Source organism: Parasteatoda tepidariorum, chromosome 8, assembly GCF_043381705.1.
Source record: "Parasteatoda tepidariorum isolate YZ-2023 chromosome 8, CAS_Ptep_4.0, whole genome shotgun sequence".
Taxonomy (NCBI): Eukaryota; Metazoa; Arthropoda; class Arachnida; order Araneae; family Theridiidae; genus Parasteatoda; species Parasteatoda tepidariorum.
Window position 1 is genome coordinate 49,347,527 of NC_092211.1, and position 23,889 is coordinate 49,371,415.

The window sequence follows — 23,889 nt, forward strand, 5'->3', positions numbered from 1 at the left end:
TTGTTAGTTGAGACGAATAGTTGATAGTAGACAGTTGAAATTTGATGAGCTAGAAGAACATTTTTATTTGCTACGAGTTTTTTTTCCATTCCAGGTTTATCGAAAATTATTAAACATTCTCATTTCTTGCTTCAATGAGCATATACGATTTGTTTCAAAGAAAAGCAAGGACATTGGTTTATCTTTCGAGATTTTTATTTTATTTTAACTTGCTCTTCTTTAAAATTAAAATCAATAAAAGGAAGAAATATGTGTACTGTAAGACATTCCTGATCGAATTACGGTAAAAAGTATTAATGCTCAGGCTGCCGGTACTTTATTTCCGTAAAATCCATTCGTACCGGAACATGTTACGGAACAAAAAATTTGATCTATCATTGCAGTAAGAATTTACTTAAAACCACTGAGTCACTTTATTTAAATAAATATTACTGTGAAAATTACGGTATTATATTTTACGGTAAGATTGGATTTTACGGTAAATGGATTTTACGGATGATGAAACCAAAGGGACGGTTTTTTATACAGTAATTTCCAGAATAATAGAGTAATAGAGATTAAAAAATAATAGAGATATTTGTTTTCAAAACAATAATTTTGAGAATAAAAGTTCAATAAATTATTATGTTAAAAAAAGGCAAAAACTCCACGCTGTTGCCAAAATTTTTTCATTGGAGTGATAGTAAAATTAGAGTTCTGTTGCAGTCAAAAAGGCGAAAATTTATATGGTTTGTCACTCAACATGATGGATTGATGTAACTTAACTTCCTAAATGTTGTCACCGACAAGTGACCGAAGATGAAATGAGTTTGTCTAAGCATTTAGTTTATAGTTGAATTCTAAATTACATATGCGATGTGTCACATATAAAAAATAAACTACATTAAATGCAAGTTCTGGCATTAGAAGTATTTTAATAAAATATTTTCATTAACAGAATGTTTTTGGTTCATAAACGTAATTTATCAACAAAATTTCTTTGCTTAATAAGTATACTTAATTAACAAAATATTGCTTTTGAAAAGAAATCGATATTTTATGATTAAACAATGGTGAATGCAAAATCATGGGAGTGGGTGAGTGGACAGTCTTAGAAATTGCAAAATATTGATTAATTTTGTTTGAGAGCAAAGTATAAAAAAAACATGAATTCCATGCTTTTTTATTATTGCTCAATTTGATTTTTATTAGCTAAATAGTTTACTTTAAGTACAGTAGTAATATTGATACTCACGAATTATTATGCTAGTATTATTCAGGCAAATTACAATATGAGTATTCTAGTATAATTTAATAAATAATAATTTCATATTATATTAATACTATTATGTAAGTATTAAAGTAATATAAATGCTCGAGTATTGTAATCGAGTGTTGTTACTCAAATGTAAGTATTATTATGATATCATTAAAATCAGTCATTAGCCATAAGTATAAAGCATATAAAAACGTTAATTACATGAAAAAGTAGTTTATTTTAAAAGAAATATTCCAGGACATATTCCAAAAGAAGATAATCTTTTTGATTATCATTCAATCATTTCAATTTGATTAATTGTTGGTTGATTTTGTTAAAAAATGCATTCTTATTTTTAATTTACAATGTTTGACAATTTTTAAAAAAAAAATGCATTTAAATTTGTATGCCGAGTAATTATTAATATTGTTTTTAAAATGAATAAGCTATTTAGTTTTATTTAGAAAAAAGTTTAATTATTAAATCAAATTTCTAATTGTTAATTTATAACTAAAATTTAGTTTTAGTACGCTAAATTAATTTTTTTTTGTATACATTTGTTTTTGTTTGTGGGGAATTATTTTCTTTCATGTATTTTTTCCAGTAACTTTCATTCCAAAAATTAAAATTTCACTTAGGAAAACGACAAAAATTTTAAATAAAAAACTTTTAATTTATAAAAGATACAAATTATATGTTTCCTTAATTAATAAAAACGAAAAATGCTCACTTAAATGAAAAAATAGTTATGATTTTCAGTGAATTACTTTAAGAAGGAATAAAAACTAAACACTTATAGTTCGTTTAGATACATAAAAAAATTAAAGATTAGCATTAAATATTGTATTTTGATAAGTTTTTACGTTTGCTTTTATAATTATCATTAAATTAAGGAAAAGAGATAAAAATTCAAATATCATATAAAAATATTTTTTGGACGTTTATAAGTTTAAGGTTTTAAGTTTAGTTTTTACATACAAAATTTACACTATTTATTAATTATCTTTTGACGCATATTTTTTCATTCACTACTAAAAGTGACTCGATTGCTTAAAAAAGCTAGTTTATATGACTAAAATATTTTTTAATCGATATTTTATAAGTTCTTCGAAGTTATGAACTATTTTAAATAATATTATGCAGTACATACTACTTTCTTTAGAGTTTCATGCACATTTCTATAGAGTTTGCTAAGGTTGCAAACCAGCATGAATTTTATATGTTGCTACAGAAACAAAAATATTTTGTAAAATTATTAAGTCAAATTAAGTTGATTTTAAGTCTAAACAAATATTAGTTTGTACATTATATACTAGAACTTCAAAAAAGTATGATTAGCACTGATATGATGTTGTTTGTTCTTAAAATTTTCAAAAGATAAGATAATTTCAAAGCTTACGATGTGCAGTAAGGTAAAAATTAAAAAAAAAATATTGTAAGAAAATTAGAAAAAAGCAGGAATTAATTAAAAGGCTCAATGGAAGCTGATGTAAATGGGAAATAGGACTATACTAAACATACCAAAGGTAGGAATAAGAAATTTGTTTGATTATTTGCCCATAAATTTTATATAATACTGAAATGTAATGTTCTTTGATGAAAGTGATAATTGAACAGCTATTTTGTTTAATAATTTCAATCTTTATTTTCTTTGTATTTTTAAATGATTTTTCAAATCCGTTGTAAAAAAAGTTTCTGTTAATGCAAAAAAGAAAAAAATGGTTTCTAGAACAATAAGCAGAATATGTTTATAATAAAATAATATATTTGTAATAATTAAATCAGCATAATGTATTTTAAATCAAAAATATTTGTATCCTTTAAAAAGCTTTGTATCACTCTGATGAACACGATTTAAGGCAATTTGAAAGGAAGCATCTGAAGGGGGTTAATTTCAAGGCAAATATATACTGGAAGTTAAAATTTTCAGCAATCAACTAATGAGGGTTAATTTTCGACGACTATAATGGTCTGTTGACGACATAGAGATTAATTTTAAGACATACATCCGATTAAAGTTAATTTTAAAGTTAACTCCCACCTGATGGAAGTTAATTTTATCTTTTCTTTAATGGATTTTTAAAATACATACCTGATGGAGATTAATTTTAAGACGCGTGTCTTGTTAACTTTAAAGTGAGTGATTGAGGTTAAGTTTAAAGTTATGGATGTTATTTAATATTCTAGCATTTCTTTTTTGGAAATGAATGGACCTTTAGAACACGCATCTGATGGAGTTCAAATTTAAGGTTCACACCTCATAGCAGTTAACTTTAAAGCACGTATCCGATGGAGATTGACGTTAGGGCGTTAGAGATAGAGATTAACTTTAAGGCACATGTTCATCATGAAGAGGACGTCCGTCCGATGAAGAAAAACTCCAAAAGCACAATTAACGAAGAACAAAAAAATTTTTACCTTTTGCACACACTGTTCCAGAGAAGCTCGTATGAGAACAATCACACGTGAAATGATTCCATCCTTCTAAGCAGAGTCCATTATTCAAACAAGGTTGACTGTCACATTGCGGAGTCGGAGTATGGCATGCTGGTCGGATACTTCCTGAGTCCTGCTTTTGGCTTACTTCAGCAATGTCAACAGCTCGTCCGTTTATGACTAAATCTTTCATGCATCCAACATAGCCGTATCGAAGACTTCCGGACCATAATTCACTGGGTATCAGGACACCCTGAGCGCTGGTTCCAACTCCACCCACATAAAGTGGACCCTCAAGATCCAGTTGATTGGAGTTTCCTGATGAAAATATGGGAGAGGATAATTAAGTTGGAAGTTTTACAGTTAAAGTTTAAAGTTTGAGGTAAATTAATCACCTGGTGTAATAAAATCAACAGCGGATTCATCTACAGTCACTCTTCCAGATTTTCCTGATCTTTTTAAGGAAACTGAATGCCACTGACCATCATCCACTCTCCTTGTTGTAGCTTTGACCTATTGCACCAAGAGGAATTAAGTTTATAATTCTTTAAGGAGGTTCTAATCATCCTTATTGAAATAATTATTAAACTACTTAAAATTGAAAATTTTAATTTGATTTGTTTTCACGTGGAAGAACAAATTTTGCAGTCACCTTTCCCAGAACTACATTAAAATTAAACTTTTCAAATTTATGTTAAGCAGATATTACAAAAATGACCATTTATTATTTTCAAAAATATCTCGAATTGAGAAATTTTCATAAAAAAGTCATTACATGCGAGAAAAAGTGGAATTTTTTAAAATGGAGCATTTTGCTTTATTTTTTCTTTTTTTTAACTAATTAATTAACTTATATTTAACTGAAATATCTATAATAATTTCATTAGTTATAATCAGGGTAATATCCTGAGATAGAAATGTGAAAATTGATTTTGAACTTAAATTCTCGTTGTAGGGGGAAACAAGAGAATTCTCTTCCTTGTTAAACTTTGCCATCCTTCCTAGTTATTCTTAGTTAAACTTCTAAAAGTTCTACTTTGTAAAAAGTGATCCAACAAGAATAATTTTTTATTTTACTAAATTTAATAAAAATGTGAGCATAAATAGAAACTTTACTGAAGTTTACAATATTAAAAACTAAAAAAAGTTGTTAAAAATATTCCTGTTTTTTTTTATTATTTTTTTTTTATCGAAACACGTATTAATCGCAGTCAACAGGGTTCTACTGTAACTATCGCAGACAACAAACAGTCCCTTATATAACAAAACTGGCTCAGATTAATGTGTGATGAATTGTTTTATAACTGTTAAATTTAGTTCAAATTTGGACTTTTTATGTTTAACATTTTTGAATAAATTAATAGCATATAATTTAAAAATTGCAAAGTAGTCTTAGTATCTTATCAATGGATATTAATGTATTCAGTGTTAAAGAAGTATATAACATAAAGAGATATAGAAAAAAAATATGCATATATATCACGGGAAAAGTAACTGTCAACATTCGAGCATTCCAAGACGAACCGTTCGAGCGTTCTGCGCGAAAAACGAAATGAAATTTTTTGTTGGTTGTAATTGGTGTGATACGGTTATGTAGTGCCAAATATTCTAATATAGGTATAAAGTATTATAGTAATATATTTGGTTATTTTATCTTCACCAATATTGAGCAGTTTCAATAAAGATACAGTTGAAATAAGTATCTTATGTACCCACGAAAAGGGTATGTATCAGAAATTTTTTTTTTTTAATAGTGGTAAATTTTGATTATCATCAGCTGGCCACGAACAATAGCATCAAATGCCAAATGGTACAGTTTACCTTTCTAATGGGGAAAAAATTTAAATTATTTTAGCTTTAATTATGTCGGTATTTAGCTTTAATAATTATACTGTTCTTCAGCACTGTTTTATCGATTTTTTTCTTTTTTTTATCCACCCTATGGACTGGGAATTAAGCTAGTAAATTTAATTGAATGGAATCTAACATTTAAAATTTAAAACTTTTAAAATCAATAGTATTATCAGGAAGGAATTTTGTAGGGGAGAGTGGGGTCAATTGTAACAGGGTACGATTGTAACAGAGCAAAAATTTCGAGTGTCGGGTTCTAGATTTGGTTCCTAGGTGGCGCACAAGGTGCATTTAATAAATCTACATGTACACCCCTACAGGCAGCCATTTTTATGTACTTTTGAAAGAGTTACATCACAAAAGATATTTTCACGCTACGTAAGTACTTTGTTTGGTATTAGAATATAATATGGTAACAAAGTAATTTTGTTTAAACAAATGAAAATTATTAATCGAATATGTAAGTGGACACCTTAATTAACATTTCAATAAAAAAAATAGTTTTGTTAATTAACTAGCATTGTTTTTAACAAATGAAGCTGAAATGGCGTCTTGTGGACGATTGTAACAATAAGTAAAGGAACGATATTGTAACAGCTGAAAATAAATAATCTTATGCTTACAAACCATTACTTAACTCTTCAAGAACCACCAATAGTTTCCTATATCATTTATATTATGTTGCATGTGTATTATTTTATTTGTCACCTTTCACAGCATAAATTAAAATTTTTAACCCCTTAAAGTTAAAAGTTTAGCCCTTTAGGTCTCTGCTCATTATTATTTTTACTCCTAAAATATCACTACTATTTTGATCAATAAAAAAATATATCGCAACTATGATAATATGTATAATTAATGTTTTAGTTGAATTTATGAACTGTTATAATTGACCCCGTAGGTGGGGACAATTGTAACAAGTGCACGACTGTCAAAAATTGTTAATAACTAATATAATAGCATTTAAAATAAGGTATTTTTTTTTTCTAGTCAAGGATAGTCTACTTTACTCGTCTGTCAATTAATACTAATAATATATTATATTTCTTGTTAGTTAAAAATAGTTAAGTAAAAAATGTTACAATTGACCCCACTCTCCCCTACTGATAAATGCTAAAAAAGGTTGTAACTATTATTTACCTTAACAGCTCCAGAGCCTAAGTTGAGCAATAGAAAAACGTGTCCATCAAGTAATTCAAAGGCAAAGAAATCTCCTTGAGCAGTTGTACCCGTGTTGTACATAAGCACTCCGTTAGCTTCATTAGTTCTTAATTTAAATGCGATGCTTCCACTTCTAGCAGCATCCCAGCTAGGTAAGGCCTAAATAAAGTAAAATGAAGCAGCTGAGTTCGAGTTGTTGTACAGTTAGATAAAAAAAAACAGTTGTTTAAGGCTTGCTAATAAGATACTGCATCAAATATGATATTAGAACATAAAGTTCCAACATCATATACAAGTTGCTCAGATGCAAGTTGAGGTGAAATATCCAAGTTTGTAAAAACAAGAATTCTATTCGCTTCACTATTTCTAAATTTAAATCAAAACTTTTACTTTTAGAATCATCTGAACTTGTTAAAGTCCAAGCAAAATATAAAGAAGTAGTGGAATTTTAATGTCATTGTTAAGACGTTTCTCTTATTAGTAATCGGATCAAATAATATGATGGTTCAACACTACATGTGATTGCCAAAACTACACTGTAAAAAATTTTCGATCAAATTACTGAGCAAAAATCTGATACACCGTAATTTGTACAGTAATTACCGTAAAAACATTGAATCACTCTAAATAAATAAATATTAATGCAAAAACTACGGTGAAATATTGTAAGGTGAAAATGGTTTTTACGGTGAAATGGATTTTGCAGTTACATTGATTTTACGGTCGACGCATCCAAAGCGCCAATATTTTTTAACCGGAATTCTATCCGGAATTTTTTACAATGTAGAATAAAAAAAATAATTGTAATTGCAAAGGTTGAGATAAAATTATGTAAGTAATTTTTTCCTTCATTGGAATGGAAAATAAGTTGTTGAAAAAATCTGTTAAATGTAACTAGAAAAAATATTTCCTTTTATTTTGCTTATGATATATAGCAAAAACCTATAAATACGTTTTATTTTCTTTAAATTTCGAAAATATTTAAATGAAAAAGGCTTAAGAAGTAATAAGACCTATGTCGGAGGAATTGATTGTGATTAAGAGTAATTATTAAAGCACACCCTAACAAGTTTACCTTTATACAATCTTACATCTTTAAGCCAAAACAATTATAAAGTAATGCAGGAATTATCTGCAAATTACTAATCAAAGCAGTAAACAAATATTCAGGAAATTATGCAAAGGTAATAAAATAAGATGCCCTTAACGACTTTTAAACATTAACCCTGGCTTCTTTACGACTTACCGCACTGTTCTCACATTTTCACGATTCCCAAGTTATTAATTATAAACGGCAAGGCACTAAGTCAATCTGTTATTAATTTGAGCGATAAGTTATTCTCTTAAATTTATTGTCAGTGAATGATGACGGAAATTACTCAATAAAATATGAATCGTTCGGGAAATTGATACTCAATTCCCTAATCCAATTTATTTCAGGATTTCCAGCCGGAAATTGCAACCGTTGAAAACTTCACACCTTGTAACTTTTTAGTTAATATAATTAATACGAAGTCTTTCCTAAAATCTCTTTGTTATATAAACTCCATTTCATGATACGTTTGATGATATCATTTAATTCATTTAAATCTTGAATTTAACAGTATTGAAAAGAGTAAAGATATATATTTCATTAGTTATNTATATATATATAGTTTTAATTTGAATATATTTTTAATTTGAAATGAAGACAAAACGATATATGTTATGAATTTTATTCTTTTATTTCAGATATTAGCATATGGCATATTAGCTTTAAATGCAAATGAACACTTGTGAAAAATTTTTCAAAATTAATCTCCTAAAACTTCTTAAAAATTAATCTAAAAATTTCATTTCTCCAATTTTGTTCATTTTCCATACATTTTCTAATATTACAGCAAATGTACGCATAATTTTGAGTTTATTGGTGGTACTAATCATTTAACCAGTCATCTCAGTTAATTTAATTCATGTTTCTGTAGCATTCTCTGTAGAAATTCTTCAGTTACCGTTTCTATTTGCAAAAAATATGGTCCAGATACCCTTCCAAACCAGAAGCCATACCAAATTATTAATCTTTGTAGATGAGCATGAAATGCATTCGGAACAGAATAATAATTTTTGTAATGCATTTAAATAGTTTTTATGTGCTTTGACTCTGCGCATCTTTCCACGTTGAATTGTCAAAACAATGTTGAACACAAATATCAATTTTACCAATCGTATGGTTATTTTGGCGTTTTAAAAATATATTGTACCAATATGATCACTCTTTATAAGATTTAGTCTGTATATTGATTCTTTTGAGAATCATGACATTTCTTATTAGTTTTCTACTAAATAATACATCTATTTCTTATGCTCATTTATTTAAACTAAAGAATGTTATTATTCTTGAAAGTCTATTAATTTATAAATAGTAAATATTACACTGAGATAAAATTATGATCAAAACTACCAGAATATCATAAAATTTACAGTGTTTTCGGCTCTATGAAGAAAACCAAAAAACCAAAAATTTTTTACAGAAGCACTTTGGTAATTGATTGGTAATGATTTTATTGTTGATGAAACAACAATAAAATACGGTTTTATTGCATATGAAAAAATTTAGTAAATATGGTAAAATTTGGTAATTTTATCATGATATCTTAGAGCATGGCATTAAAAAATTTATTCGGTAAAATTTGCTTTATAGTTTTGAATTTTTTTATTATATGTTTGGTAATAAGAACTCTAATTTTGAAAACCAGAATTTCCGGTAAACCGTAAAAAATTTACCAAATAAATGATTTAAATAATTTATACTTTGGGTTTTATTACCGGAATTATGATTTTTCTTACCAGAAATGTCAGTACCATACAGAACGGTAATTTTACAAGAATGTTTTTTCGGTGTAATAATAATGTGTAGTATAACCAAAACGTCTGCACGTAATGTAAATTAATAACCTGGATTTCAAAATATCAATATAATGCTATATCTTAAAGTTATATAATGCAAGATAATGAATTTTATGTATGACAAATCACTCATCATAGATAACTGTATCCTTTCACTGTAGTTGAGTATAGAAATATTGTTTTTATTATTTTTTTATTTTTTAGTACAATGGTATGCAAAGTTTGATGAATGTCTTTTAAAAATCACTATTATAAAAACCTTTGCATTTATAAATTATCGACATTTTTATATCTTTGACTTTACTAACTTTTGTAATAAAATTTTTCTTTTAATACAAAGATTTGATTAAATTATTGTACCTTGTAAAATTCCAGATCAAATTATGGTATAAAATTACGGTAAGTCAGATATTTTGAAAAATAACATGTTCTGGTAAAAAGGGATTTTAGAATTAAAAGTACCCTGCAAAAGTAAATCTGAATACCGGTACTTTTCCCCGTAATTTGATCCGGAATGTACTTGAAAATATTGATAATTTTAAAACGCAAATTAGCATTTCAAAGCCCCTTGTTCGAGTTAAGTTTGTTTTCAATCAGACTATAAAGTTTAAGTTACAAAAATGCAGTTTTATTATATTAAAGAAAAAAAAATTGTATTGAAATCCCTTGATGAAACTCCATTAATATTTATTAAATAAAAGAAAATCAAATAACATGGATTTGATTATGACTGTATTAATCCTACCGAAGTATAAAATCAATTTTATTACGTTAAACCAAAAACAAAGCAAATATAATGGGAAAATAACTAAATAAAAAATGGACTAAAATGTCCCGAAAAAATATATGAAAATATATAGCTGAATCCAATGCGATAAAACGAAATACTATCAAAGCGAACAAAATAGAACATCATCGAAATTACTGTAATCAAATGGTCTATTATAGAATAAAATCGAACAGAATGATGTATAGTATGATAGAATATAATCGAATGACTTATGTCGGAACTTAACCCAGTCGAATTGTTTTAATATTAAAAAGAATTAAACGTAATCTCATAAGCTTTTATGGAATTTCTTTTGAATTTTCCTGTATTTATATTTTTTAGCTAGTTGTTTCGTAGCATCTGCAATATTTAATAACAATTCACTGTCAATTTTTTTCCAAAACAATTATTTTTACATTGATTTAACAAAATAAGCTATTTTTTAATTATAGAAAATACCTTGTATTCTGAATAGAATATGTATTTTATCTTGCAACAAATAAATTAAAAAGTTAATTTTATTCAGTAAATTAAGGTCTTTTTGTCCTATTACAGATTTTGCTTAATAAAGTATTTTTTAGTTATATTTAAAACTGTAATTCATTAAACTAATTGCCTTTTTTGGAATTCTTTAATCTAATACAGTAGATTTTGAACAAATTTCTGTATCTATAAAAATAAAAATATCTATAATATCTATATATAATGAGACAAATATCTGAAATAGGCTCGCATTTATTATTTATTAGGGGAAACTAAACTACTACATTTGTAATCAAATAGTTTGTAAAGTTAGGAAAGATTTGTTGCAAAATTAAACTTAATTAATTACAACAATTGTAAGATTACGTTTTTGATATATTATCGAATCAAATTTAATCTAATATAATATTCTCAGATTTTTACTTAATTTCATTGAAAAAAGTGCACTTTTCTGTAAAAACTTTTGAAACATCTATATTTAAATACAATTCAAATTCTTAAATTCATGTTAAATATTTAATAAATTCACCTGATAAAATCTGTAAATCTTTTAAACTGTACTAATCAAGTATTATTAATGTTATATTGGTTTATTTCTACAAATTTAGGTATTTTAAAACAGCGAATTATTTTTCTTTTAACTTTTGAGAATTTTTTCTAGTGAAGGATTCTTTTAGTTGCATTTAAATTAAAAGATATTCAAGCGTAAAAAGCCAAATTACAATTCACTTAAATAGCATAGTACTTTCTAAACAAATGCATCCCAAAAATTTGCTATAGGATGAAGTTGAAATCATTACGTTTGTAACCAGTTTATTAAGTAGAAACGACTTATAACAAGTCGTACACTGAAAGAAATTCCAGATCAAACTGCAGTATGAAGTGCCAATATTTTGAATTCATTATTCATAAAATCTATTTTATCATAAAATCCATTTTTACCGAAAAATATTATACCATAATTTTTATAGTTCTGTTTATTACTGTAAAAATTACGATATATCAGATACTTTGTTCAGTAAAATGTTCCGGGGAAAATGGATTTTACAGTAAAAAGTAATGTCACCCAAGTTTGTCAATGCAAGTTTTTAGAAGATAGATTTCAGATGGTCTCTCTTATTTAAGCACATTTAAAATTCCTAAGTGTTCACTGAAATAAAACAATGAAAAATATACTCTTCTTTTTGTCGTTGTCAGCCGTTAAGGTTGAGGGGGTGCGACTGTTCTTGTTTCCAGTGGCGCCATCTATGACCAAGAATTCGGCTTCTGCCTGACCCATACGTCACATTATTCGTCACATTCATTTTTAGGGCATTCATACTTCCATTCATTCATCCTCAAATCGTAATTTTGACCTGAACCAGAGAACGATCAATTTCCAATTCAGTACCCCCAGAGGTATTGATTTGTTATTGGAACATGGATGACTTTGTGACCCGACAGATTTAACGTATATCAGTCACCATTTACTACACGGGGAGTCTTCGGCCGGTTGGATTCGAACTTCCGTTCTCACAAGCGTAAATCCTGCTCCCAGCCAATCAGGCCATCCCAGCCAAATATACTCTTTCAAATATTAAGTTGATTTTTGATTGTAAGCAAAAATTTACACACGTTCTTAATCTTTTATCAATTTTTTATTTATTCCTACAGTTTTATATATTTTACATAGTGAATTACTTCTCTTTTATTCTTTGACAGTTTTAACTAATGGAACATTTTCTTAATTATATTTAGAACTGTTCAAGCATATTTAGAACCACAAAGTCAAAGTGAAATCCATTTAACTAGACTAGTACTTTTTTAAAACAAATATCTTATGAACATTTGTTATTAGACGAAACAAAAACCACTACGTTTGTAACCAAGTAATTAGTAAAGCAGGAAAAGATTTGTAACGAAATGTAACATAATTATTTACATTCTAATCTCTCGGGTAAAATGTTTAACCAGCTCGAAACAAAGAAAAGAAATAACATTTGTAGGGTGGAGAGAAAGATATTTTTATTCATAGATCATTTTACCCGAGGGAAATCTCACATATATTTAGTTTGTTCTATTTTTCGTTCGAATACATGCTTTATTTTACTGCGAATGGTGTTAAGGAAGAAGTGGAATAAGTATATTTTCAACTCTCTTAGGTGACAAAATGTTTTTGGAATATAGACAAACTATTGTAGGTAATTTAATTTGGGAATTTAAAGAAAAAGATAAAAAATATTTGTTTTTATGTAAAACGAATCGATACTAATATAAATTTTGCAGTGTGTGCAAGGAGATAAATATTTAGAGCGACAGAAAGCGATAAAACTATTCGTAATTGGCAACAAAAACAATGCTTTGAAAAATAAGACTCAATTACTTGTGTATCAGATCTTTAGAAATCGTATTTATAGCAAACATATACTTTTAGGCTTAAGTTTATAAGAATTTGAAGAAATACATACAATTTACTGATTTATAAGCTTTTGAAGATGCTTTATGCGAATAAATATTTTTTTAGAAGAGTTTTTATGCAATGTTAAAAATACTATTTATTTTATAAACTTGTGTGTAAACATGTCATATCAAGACACAAGCTTTTTATTCAAAAAAAAATATCAAAACAAAAAGTTGTTCAATTTACCAAGAAAGAAACATTTAAATAAATAAATAAATGCCAAAAGAACATTTTTAGCAATGAGCTTTTGAGAAATTCTACTTTCTTTGATATTTTGCAATAAATTTGTATTTGTTTTTGAAATAGCAACACAAAGAGATGGCAACATAAGAAAAAAATGTTTTTTTTTATCTCAAATTATTCATAAAATATCTATCATAACGTGGAAGCAAATCTAAAATAATATCTATCTATCTATCTATCTATCTATATATATATCTATCTANTTATTCATATATATAAAACAACGAAAAGGAATAACGTATGATGCATGCTTTTTATATTCTTACTTTAATTCGTCCTCTGTATAAAGCTCCGGATCAAATTTTGGTATAACATTGCAGTACACATGGTGCCGGTAATTTTTACCGTAAAGTTCGTTCTTACCGGCATATGTTACGGAACAAATATCACATATATTAAAATTTTACAGTATTTATTACTGAATCACTCTTATAAATATTACAATAATAACTACAGTATAATATTTCACAGTAAAAATGGATTTGGCAGCAAAATGGAATGGAAGTATAGAGCATTTTTCAAATAATTTAATTATTTATTACATACTGTAATCAAATTTTTACGAAGACTAGTTCCAGGGATAAAAGTACAAGTTTTCAGTAATGATTGTCAAAATTCTATATTGTGAGTTTTTAAGTAATATCAAAAAATATATTTAAAATTTGCACACAACTAAATAATTCTAAAAGATAAGAAAGACTAACATCCATTCTAATTTTAAAAAGATTATTTGAAATAACGAAAAAGTTTATGTAATTAAGAGCTACGTTTTAAATATTTAAGCAACAAACTTATGAGATGTTCTAAATATCTTTAAACCAAGGAGTAGAAAGAAAAACATCTATGAAAGTTGTAAACTATGTTATTTACGAACGTTAAATTTTACTTCCTTTTTCAATATTTATTACATGGTTTTTTCAAAATTTTTTAAGCTTGAATTCTCTAGAGAGCTGGAAAGAAGCTACGTTGACAGAAACTAGGTGCACCGAAGAAAATGTGTTTCTACTTAAAGGTATGCAGCTGATCTAATATTTCACTATATCTGGTGAATGTTAGTTTTATTTATTCGCTTTACACTATTTTTGAAAAAGTTCATATTTCTCCAATGTTTATGCTGTTCCTCGTGATTTAATCGCCATTTTTAAGTTTATTTTAGTATGTCATCCACTATTTCTATATTAAAGGTAAAAAAAAGAAAAAAAAATCTTTATTTTGACAGTAGTTTTTATTACCAATAAACAGAGCATATTTTTTATATTTATGATGAATCGAAGTTTTATATAACGGCAGCTATTACACTGTAAAAACTGTGATGTAATACCTATCCAAATTTGGTATTACAAATTGTGGGAATGCTTGTTATATTTCAAGTTAATACCAAATCGAGCTTTCTTGCACAATTGAAAAAGCTTGCACTAATTTGAAGCTTATGAGAGAAGATGTTTTTCAAAGCTCCATAAATATAGCAAATAATTACAGTATATTTGAAGAATTTAACAAAATTCTTCTGTAAAATAGTTGTAGGGTATGTTTTAAACTGATAACAAATGCATTTGGACCGTAATTAGAAGTTTAAAGGCGAATAATTTTGTAATTTCAAGATAGAGACAATATGACAACCAAGATGGCGGTTTGTTTGCATGAAGTGAACTGATGAAATGAGAGTTCTTATTTTCGGATTGAACTGACAAACAAGTCATAGCCTATTTAATACCATGTAAGTTCAATCCTCTATTTTGATTGACTAGAATATTGATTTTGGTTGACTATTAGCCGAGTAACTTAACTTTTCTTGTCAGAATATCTTGACAAACTACTTATTTAAGCTGTAACAAAATGCATGTATAGACAAACTACTCATTTAAGCTGTAACAAAAATGCATGTACAGACAAACTACTCATTTAAGCTGTAACAACATGCATGTATGTGTTTAGTTGTATAAGGATATTTATGTTTTCATAAGAATTACAGAAATCTGTCAATGGTATAAAATAATTTTACGATATTTAGCTTCTATTAACTTAGATTTTGTTCGAAATCATTATAATATTCAGTCAGTGTTGTGTGCATGTTTGATTAACGAAATAATTTTATTCTAAGAAATATTGTACATATGCATCCTAAATTTATGACTCTTGCCTTAAATTGCATGCACTGAAAGAAATTTCAGTCTAAAATAACGGTAAAATTACAGACAGAAGTCTGTCTATCCAATTAACCGTAATGTTTATGGTAAATAGCAATTTCTGCCATCATGGTTTTGAAATCATTTACAACTAGTACGGTTAAAAAACTGTGATTAAAAAACTATACGGTTTCTTATCAATTTACAACTAATAAACTATGCAAAACAACCATTTACAACTAGGTTTGAAAACCATAAAGAAGGAAATAACTTTATGGTGCTTTTATCTATACGTGAATGAGAGCATCGTATTGTTATGGTCCAGGGTTGCAGATTAAGAAGTACAGGGCACTGGAAACTCTTCGTGCGTTGAAGGGAATGGAGGAAATATGGCGGCGTCAGCCCTGGGATTCGAACCCCCGTTCTGTCAGTCATGAGATTGACAGATAAGCCCTCTCGGCTATAATATATGCCCAATTGTAGGGTACCTAGTGACTTCATTACGTGGGCTTAGTTCATGAGATAAAATTCTGGTTGTTTAACCGTGTTGTGTGAAACCAGTTAATAAAAGGTTTCTCTCACAATTAACAGTTTGAATACCATTTCATTTATGGTTATTTGACTGTTTTATTTGAATATGGTAAAATAACAGTTAAGTAAATTGTTATTAAATGATTTTTCCAAGAAATTTTTAACAGTGTGGTAAAAGTAACTTTACCGATTCTTATGTGAACCATATCTTACCGTAAATATCAATCTTAGTTTTATTGAATAACAAACATGGCTACTTCTTTATACCAAATAGTGCAATAGAACATTCTAGGGTGTTTCACTACACCAAAAACTATCCTTGGTTTTAGTGTAGGGGTTTTGGTCTAAAGCAGTTGGAACCATTTTTGGTGTTTATATACATGAAATTTTTTTACAGCGTAGTTCACTGAAAGGAATATAAATCAGCATTATAGTTCTTGGTGAAATTTCGTTTTGTTAATAGAGATCTCTTCCTCTTGTTCGCTTCATTCACCAATTCCCCAGCCAAGTTTGCATGCATATTTTTTTTCTTGAACATAAATAGATTGCAAAATTAAAATCGAGAAAAAAATACTCAATTAATAGATCCTAAAATTTTTCATTTCAGCTCAAATTCAGTTTTTGATTTTTTGCAAGCATATTTTTTTTCTTGAATATAAACAGATTGCAAAATTAAAATCGAAAAAAAAAATTACTCAATTAATAGATCCTAAAAAGTTTCATTTCAGCTTAAATTTAGTTTTTGATTTTATTGAGAAACAGTTTAAACCTGAAAGTTGCATTAAAATAGCTGCCACTAACTTGTTTTTGAAAGGTTTAATTGAATTTTGAATTAATTTTGGACATATTTAATAATAATTTGAAAAGTTAATTTTCAATATTGTTTTATAATTTTAAATAGCTATTTTTTATTAATTATTTTAATTACATACGTTCACTGAAGAGCGTTTTGCGTTAAATTCATTATGAAAGCAAATACAACTCATTAAAAAGTTGGTATAATTTATTTAATGTTTAATTATTTCAAAACGGTAATTGAATATCCTATTCAGGAAAAATTGCATATTTACGAAATAGCATGCTGTATAATACAGGGTGTCTATAAAAGAACTCCGGGGTTTTAAAAATTCATATCTCACTAACTATAAAAGATAGCAAAATTTAGTCGATTTCTCTGAAAAGAGTAGCTCAAAAAGTTTTACTCATACCAATTGGGACTTCAGTTTACGTGTGCGTGAGGCATTGGACGCTCGGCTCGGCAACAGGTGGATCGGAAGGGAGGGACCTATTCCATGGCCTCCAAGAATCTGACTCCGTTGGATTTTTTCTTCTGGGGGCATATCAAGAATCTTGTGTATGCAGAGAAAATTCGTGATGTTCAACATCTCAGGGAACGAATAGTCAATTGTGTGGCAACCGTCCCCCCCCCCAGACATGCTCGCCAGGACGCGTATTGACAAAACATACCGTAGATTGTAAACGTGGCGATTGCAGGTGGAGTTGGCGATGGATTACGCGTAAATGTGGTGGGAGAACGAAATAACATTAACCTAAGCAGTGTAATTCGATATTTTCTTCTTCTCTTCGACTAGCTATTATGAATAAAAATAATTCATTAATTCCTTTTAGCAGAGAAAATAAAAAAGAAAATAACACCTTTTTATTGTCAGGATCACTTTACAAATACACTGTATTCATATTTTATTAAGCGCTATAATTTATATTTTATAAAACGATCTAGTTTTTTGATAAAACAGATTCAATTTTTTAATTTTTTTTACAAGAATTGTGTTTGCGAAGAAATAAAAATAATTTATTAATGAACCAATCACAAAAAATAACGTAACATTTTAATACTATGTTTTATTGAAACGCTATTTTGAAGAATTAATTCTATTTAACTTTTATTGTAAGAAAACATAACCTGTTTTATTTTAGTGATATTTTCTATGAAATCAATATTCTCTATAAAAGAATAATGTAAGCTTTTTTATAAAGATTATTTTTTTAGAAATTAACAAAGACATATTATTTACTAGAAAAAAAATAGAGTATTCAAAAATGTTATCACGCTTTAAAGTAATAGTTTCTTGTAAACGAAATAATCAATATTTTTAAAATAAAGTTTGAAAGCGTTTGTTTCATTACTAGAAGCATTCATTATAAAAAAATATATATTAAATTACTTTTTTGCATAATTTTATGAAATAACTTTTTTTTGGAATGAGATGAGATTTTAAACNTAAACTTCCACTTGACAGGAATCCGATTCAAATTTGCACTTTATTAAGATTGCAGCAAATTTGGGTGATATTGCTGATGAGGTATCAATAACATTGCATTTTCGGGTTGGCAACAAAAAATTGAAAGCTGACGAATTAAGTGAGTCATAAGCAAAAGCACTTAAACCTTCAGTGCGAAAAAAAATAAATAAACAAACCACCTTGAATAACTTTTGATCTAATAATCAGATTTTCACGTTCTAGCACCCAATCTTAATGGCTTCAAATATGCTAATTAAGTCGTACGGACGATATTCTAAGTTACGAAATCAGATGCAAAAACGGATTTCCTCTGAAAAACATAATTTTTTTTCAACAAATTCAGAGTTCTGTCCCCCAAAATATAAGGGGTAGCCACAATTTAGGAAATATGGTCCCCATAGTTTGGTCAGGAGAGCTCTTCAAAGTTTGGACCCCTTAATGTTAATTTTACTTTTTGCTTATTTCGCTGTATCTCAAAAAAACGAAAGCGAATTTAAAATTTCTTGCATACAATTATAAAATTCATTTGTCCAAAGATAATTCCATGCAAAAAATAACTTTTATTAAATATTTATAATTTTTTGTTTTTTTATTTGGTTGAAAAATTTTGAAATATACAAAATTTGAGTGAAATCGATCGTATAGTGCCTTAGAAATTGTATTTCCAAAAAAGTCAGATATTTAAAATATGCTTTTTTGCGCACTGCACATGGTTACAAATTTCTGAATGAAAATACTTTTCTTGTGTTCCATGCATTTTAAGAGTTTATTTTGGAATAAAGGATTCAAAATTGTTGTGACTCCAAACATTGAAATTAATAATTAAGTACCTGCAATTCCAGACTTCTGAAGAAAACCACTAAAATCAGCCGTTTGTGCGTAATGTTGCACCTATCAGGCTTGGTTTATTATCTCGCTGAATCAATTTTAAAATCAATTAGTTGGGTACCCGCAAGCGACGTCATGCTTGAATATCAAGTTGAGTACATAGGGATTATGTATAAAGTTGTGCATACAGGGACTGTGTAAATAGTCGAATACCCAGTTACTTGTATAGGGAAATTCTATGAATTATTTGATTAAAATACAATTTCCATGTAGCCTTATAATACAGGGTGTCTATAAAAGAACTCCGGGGTTTTAAAAATTCATATCTCACTAACTATAAAAGATAGCAAAATTTAGTCGATTTCTCTGAAAAGAGTAGCTCAAAAAGTTTTACTCATACCAATTGGGACTTCAGTTTACGTGTGCGTGAGGCATTGGACGCTCGGCTCGGCAACAGGTGGATCGGAAGGGAGGGACCTATTCCATGGCCTCCAAGAATCTGACTCCGTTGGATTTTTTCTTCTGGGGGCATATCAAGAATCTTGTGTATGCAGAGAAAATTCAACATCTCAGGGAACGAATAGTCAATTGTGTGGCAACCNATTTGCGAGACGCTCCTTCAACGCCGATAGATATTTTCGCCAACCCCTTTACAATCTACGGTATGTTTTGTCAATACGCCGCCAGGACATGGGAAGAGGTAGAACACCGTTTAGACGCCTGCCGTGCCACTAACGGGGCTCATATAGAACTTTACTAAGTGTTAAAAAAAACTTGAAAATGTAAGCTTTTCAGTCATGTATAAAACATGTATGTATGATTGTTATTTCATTAAAATATTTCACCTCAAAACCCATGAGTTCTTTTATAGACACCCTGTATAACAAATAATAATCAAAATAAAAAATCTGATAATGAGAGAGGGAAATTTTCCGAAAGGATAATAAATAAACATTGTTTGCAAGAACCGTTATATAAGGGATAAATAAATATTTTGCAGTTAAATGTCGTTATGACATTCAGTAATTTCATGCTGATAATAGCTAAAAATATCTAGATTTCTTTTGTTTATTAGTGTCTATATCATGTGATATTTCGGTCCAACTAAAATGCATGAAACAGTAACCCGATAATTTTTTAAAGCGTTTTCATTTTAGAACTAAGTTTAATTTTAAGAAAAGTAGTAAGGTAAGTTGAAATTAACAGTTTATCGTATCAACGGTTTTTTTAATTATAAAAATGATAATATCTGCTTTTGGATTTATGGATGAGTCAAGGAGAAGGGAAAAAAAGTACCTCATTTGCATAAAATTTTTTACAATATAAGAAATATGGTGGAAGAAATATATATTGCGCTCTTAACGAACTGTGATAATTTTATTTTGACACACTATTTGAAATTTAACTTAAAACAATTTCATTCATAAAAAATTAGAAAAAAAATATGACGAACTTTTCAAACAAATATTTAAAGCTCATAAACAGAATGAACATTATGATTTAAGATAATTATATTCACATATTAACTTTATGACATTTACCAACTTGTTGTCAAACTATGTTGTTTATTTCATCATTTAACCCACTCATTTAGAGTGGGATTTTTGTTTGCCTCCCACTTGTTACTTGCTAAGTTTTCAATAAGGCACGTGAAAAATTGCGTGACACTGTTAATAGAGTCAAAGTTTCCCCCCCCTCTTTTTAGACAGAAAGATGACAACGCTAATTTTTGATTTTTAAATTAAGGCATATAGAGCGGATAATGTTTTATTTAATTCTATTTGAATTTCAACGAAAAATGGTTAGATGTAATGCAATTAGGTAACAGTCAATATGGAACACAAGGAAAAATTCCCACTATACAAGAGTTTTTCTACTGTTACAATATTGCTGATACATAATATTTATTCTAATTATGGGTCTTAATTTTTCATTTACATATTTCTCTTCTAATTGATTTTAATTCATTGATTAAAATGACTTAACTAATTTATTCATTGAATTTCTTTTTAAATTCTGATCAACGAATCAGTGTAAAAGTGAATTTTAAAGGCTCGTTAATTATTTTACAATGGAGAGGCATCGCAGCTTTACGTATCATCAACTCTGTTAAAAATTATGTTACCAACTTCAACCAAAAAAGTCAAGCAAACATTAAAAAAGATGGTATTCAAATTGCTAACTAGGAGAAAAATCGTTTTATTGCAGATTTCACCTAATACGGTCCCTCGCGCCCCTTAGAGTTCGATAGTGCATTTAAAGTATTTCTCATTTGAATACTCGCTGTGGAACAAGTCTAAGAGGCTATTCCCCGCGTCGAACTCTTAAAAGTCCACCACTTGCCATCTATAGTGCTAAAACTTCCTGCTCTGTACCTCATCGTGGTGCGAGGGTAAAAGGTCTTAAGGACGGCTAACACAGACAGAGGGGGCGGTGGACGAATTCGAGCTACTAGTGATTTGAGTTTCTAACTGGAAATTGTCAGAAATTGACAGAATGATGTTGGAGAGTGGAGAGGATGTCGCGGAGCCTCCTGGATTTGAGGACTCCTTTGAACTTAGTCAGAGTGACTGGTCTGCTACTTCCTATGTTCTTCTGGAGTAGATTCAAAGGAGAAGCAAGTAGATTCACGGCCACATATAGCGGGAAGGTGCTAAATACAAAAGCTATGAAAAAATTCAGCGACTCAGCCATTTAGATGTTTAACACCATAATGAGACAAAACGAGGTGCTCTCTTTCACAAAGGGACGACAGCTTGAGGCGGAAAGAGTTCTTGCAGAAATTATTAAAAGCAATAAGAAAAAGAGTCCTAAAACTTAAGCGGAAGCGATAAAAACAGGCCAAAAAGCTCATCGTTTTAAAGTGTGCAAGGGGCACGTCGTCATGATTATAAGATGGAAAGTCCCTAGAAGAGGTAGAAAGAGTTATTAAGAGAAAAGTTGATCCAGCCGAGTTGCAACTCAAGGTTAACGAGTTTAAAAAAACACCAAAAGGCAAAGTAGTGATTGAGCTTTATACTCAAGACGACCTAAAAAGAGCAAATCGAAGTGAAATGTCTTGAGGATCAACTTGTATGTGACGAACCAAGAAAGAGAATACCCCAAATTATTATTTTGGGGCTTAACGAATCAATATCAAAGGAGTCTCTAGCTAACCAACTCAAGAGCAACAACGATGACCTGTTTAAAGAGGAATATTTCGAAGTGGCCTTCCCGAAGGTAAAGAAAATGTCCACTGGGTTCTCACAATAGAGCCAAAAGCATTTAAAAGAATTATTAGAAAAAAACGAGTAAACATTGAATGGAGACGACATCAAATTAAAGAATACATAAGAGTTCTAAGGTGTTACAAGTGCAACCGGCTTGGACACATGGCAAAGTCCTGCCAATCTGAAGAAACTTGCTCTAGCTGTGAAGGCGCAGGTCATTTTGCGTACAATTGTAACGAGAAAAAAAATGTGTGAATTGTCACGAGACAAACTTGAAGTTTAGCTCAACGCTGAGAACTGACCATAGCTGCCTTAATAGAACTTGTGTCTCCAATCAGAGGGCAATCATCAGACTCCAAAGAAGAGCTAGCTACTGGGACTAGAACATCCACGTCCTAACGATCTTTGCAGTCCTGGCGCTACCTATGTGTTTAGCAATACTATATTTTTGCTTGTTGCCACGTAGATTTTGTGTCACCATTTTACTTTTGTTGATTTTATTACGAAGTTTTGTAATTTTGTTATTAATGAAGCATAAGGTTTTGGATCTTCCGGTCGGAGGGTTGCTCCTCGATCACGACATGGGTTCTGCCTCTCTGCGGTCCGCCTTGGCTTACCTGCGTCTCGAAGGAGTTGGTACCTACACCCTGCGGGTCTTGCACTTGGTGCTTCTCCGCCCCTCTTTGCCTTCGACGTGTTTTGTGCTTCTTTTGTCGCGCGTGACTAGGGGCAATGAATTTACGTGTCCATGCGCCATCGGTCCTCCGTGCTATTGAATCTGATCTCTCGCAATGCCATGTCACCTTGCAATTCCTGGATGCCCCCTACGGGGGCGAGTCAGGGTAACCTTCACTTCACCTTATAAGGTTAAACAACCAGAATCTTATCAGCGCCATTTTGCCCCCACAGCTAATGAGAATCGTGAGTACGTTCTTCGAAAGCTGGAAGCTAAGGCATATGTTAAGGATTACGAATTCATATTTTTATTTTCTATCATCGGGTGACTAACACAACAGTGGATGCCTACTACTTTTATAGCAATAAGTGAGTGGTCAACAGCTTATGAAGTCTCTTGATTCCTTACTGCTGGGTACATACTTTAGCCGAAAGAGACAATTTGTCAATCTCATGACCGATTGAACAGTAATTCAAATCCCAGAGTATCCCAGACACCACAGTATTTCCTCTATTATTTTAACACATGAGAAGTTTCCATTGTCCTGCACTCCTCATTCAGTGACTCTAGACTATTGAAATACGAAACTCTCATTTACGCATAAATTGCAGCACTACAGAGCTGCTTAACTCAAAAAAGAATGGTATTTCATGCTTCTTACGATAGATGGCTCCACTACATAAACTAATTAAACCACATTCCACGTTCACTAGACTTAAACACAATTTCATCCCCTCTACCAAACGAAA

The 23,889-nt window shown here is 29.4% G+C and overlaps 1 protein-coding gene across 2 annotated transcripts in view; it reads right to left on the reverse strand.

Annotated features, from left to right (window-relative positions):
* The window catches only part of LOC107455130 (neurexin 1-like), a 272,802-nt gene that overhangs the window by 38,906 nt on the left and 210,007 nt on the right, over window positions 1-23,889 (reverse strand). For both annotated transcript variants that reach the window (XM_071183981.1, XM_043044530.2), the window contains 3 exons: window positions 6,665-6,844; window positions 4,069-4,186; window positions 3,656-3,991 (listed from right to left, as the gene is read on the reverse strand). In XM_071183981.1, the coding sequence (XP_071040082.1) occupies window positions 3,656-3,991; window positions 4,069-4,186; window positions 6,665-6,844 (634 nt within the window). The remainder of the gene's footprint in view (window positions 1-3,655; window positions 3,992-4,068; window positions 4,187-6,664; window positions 6,845-23,889) is intronic.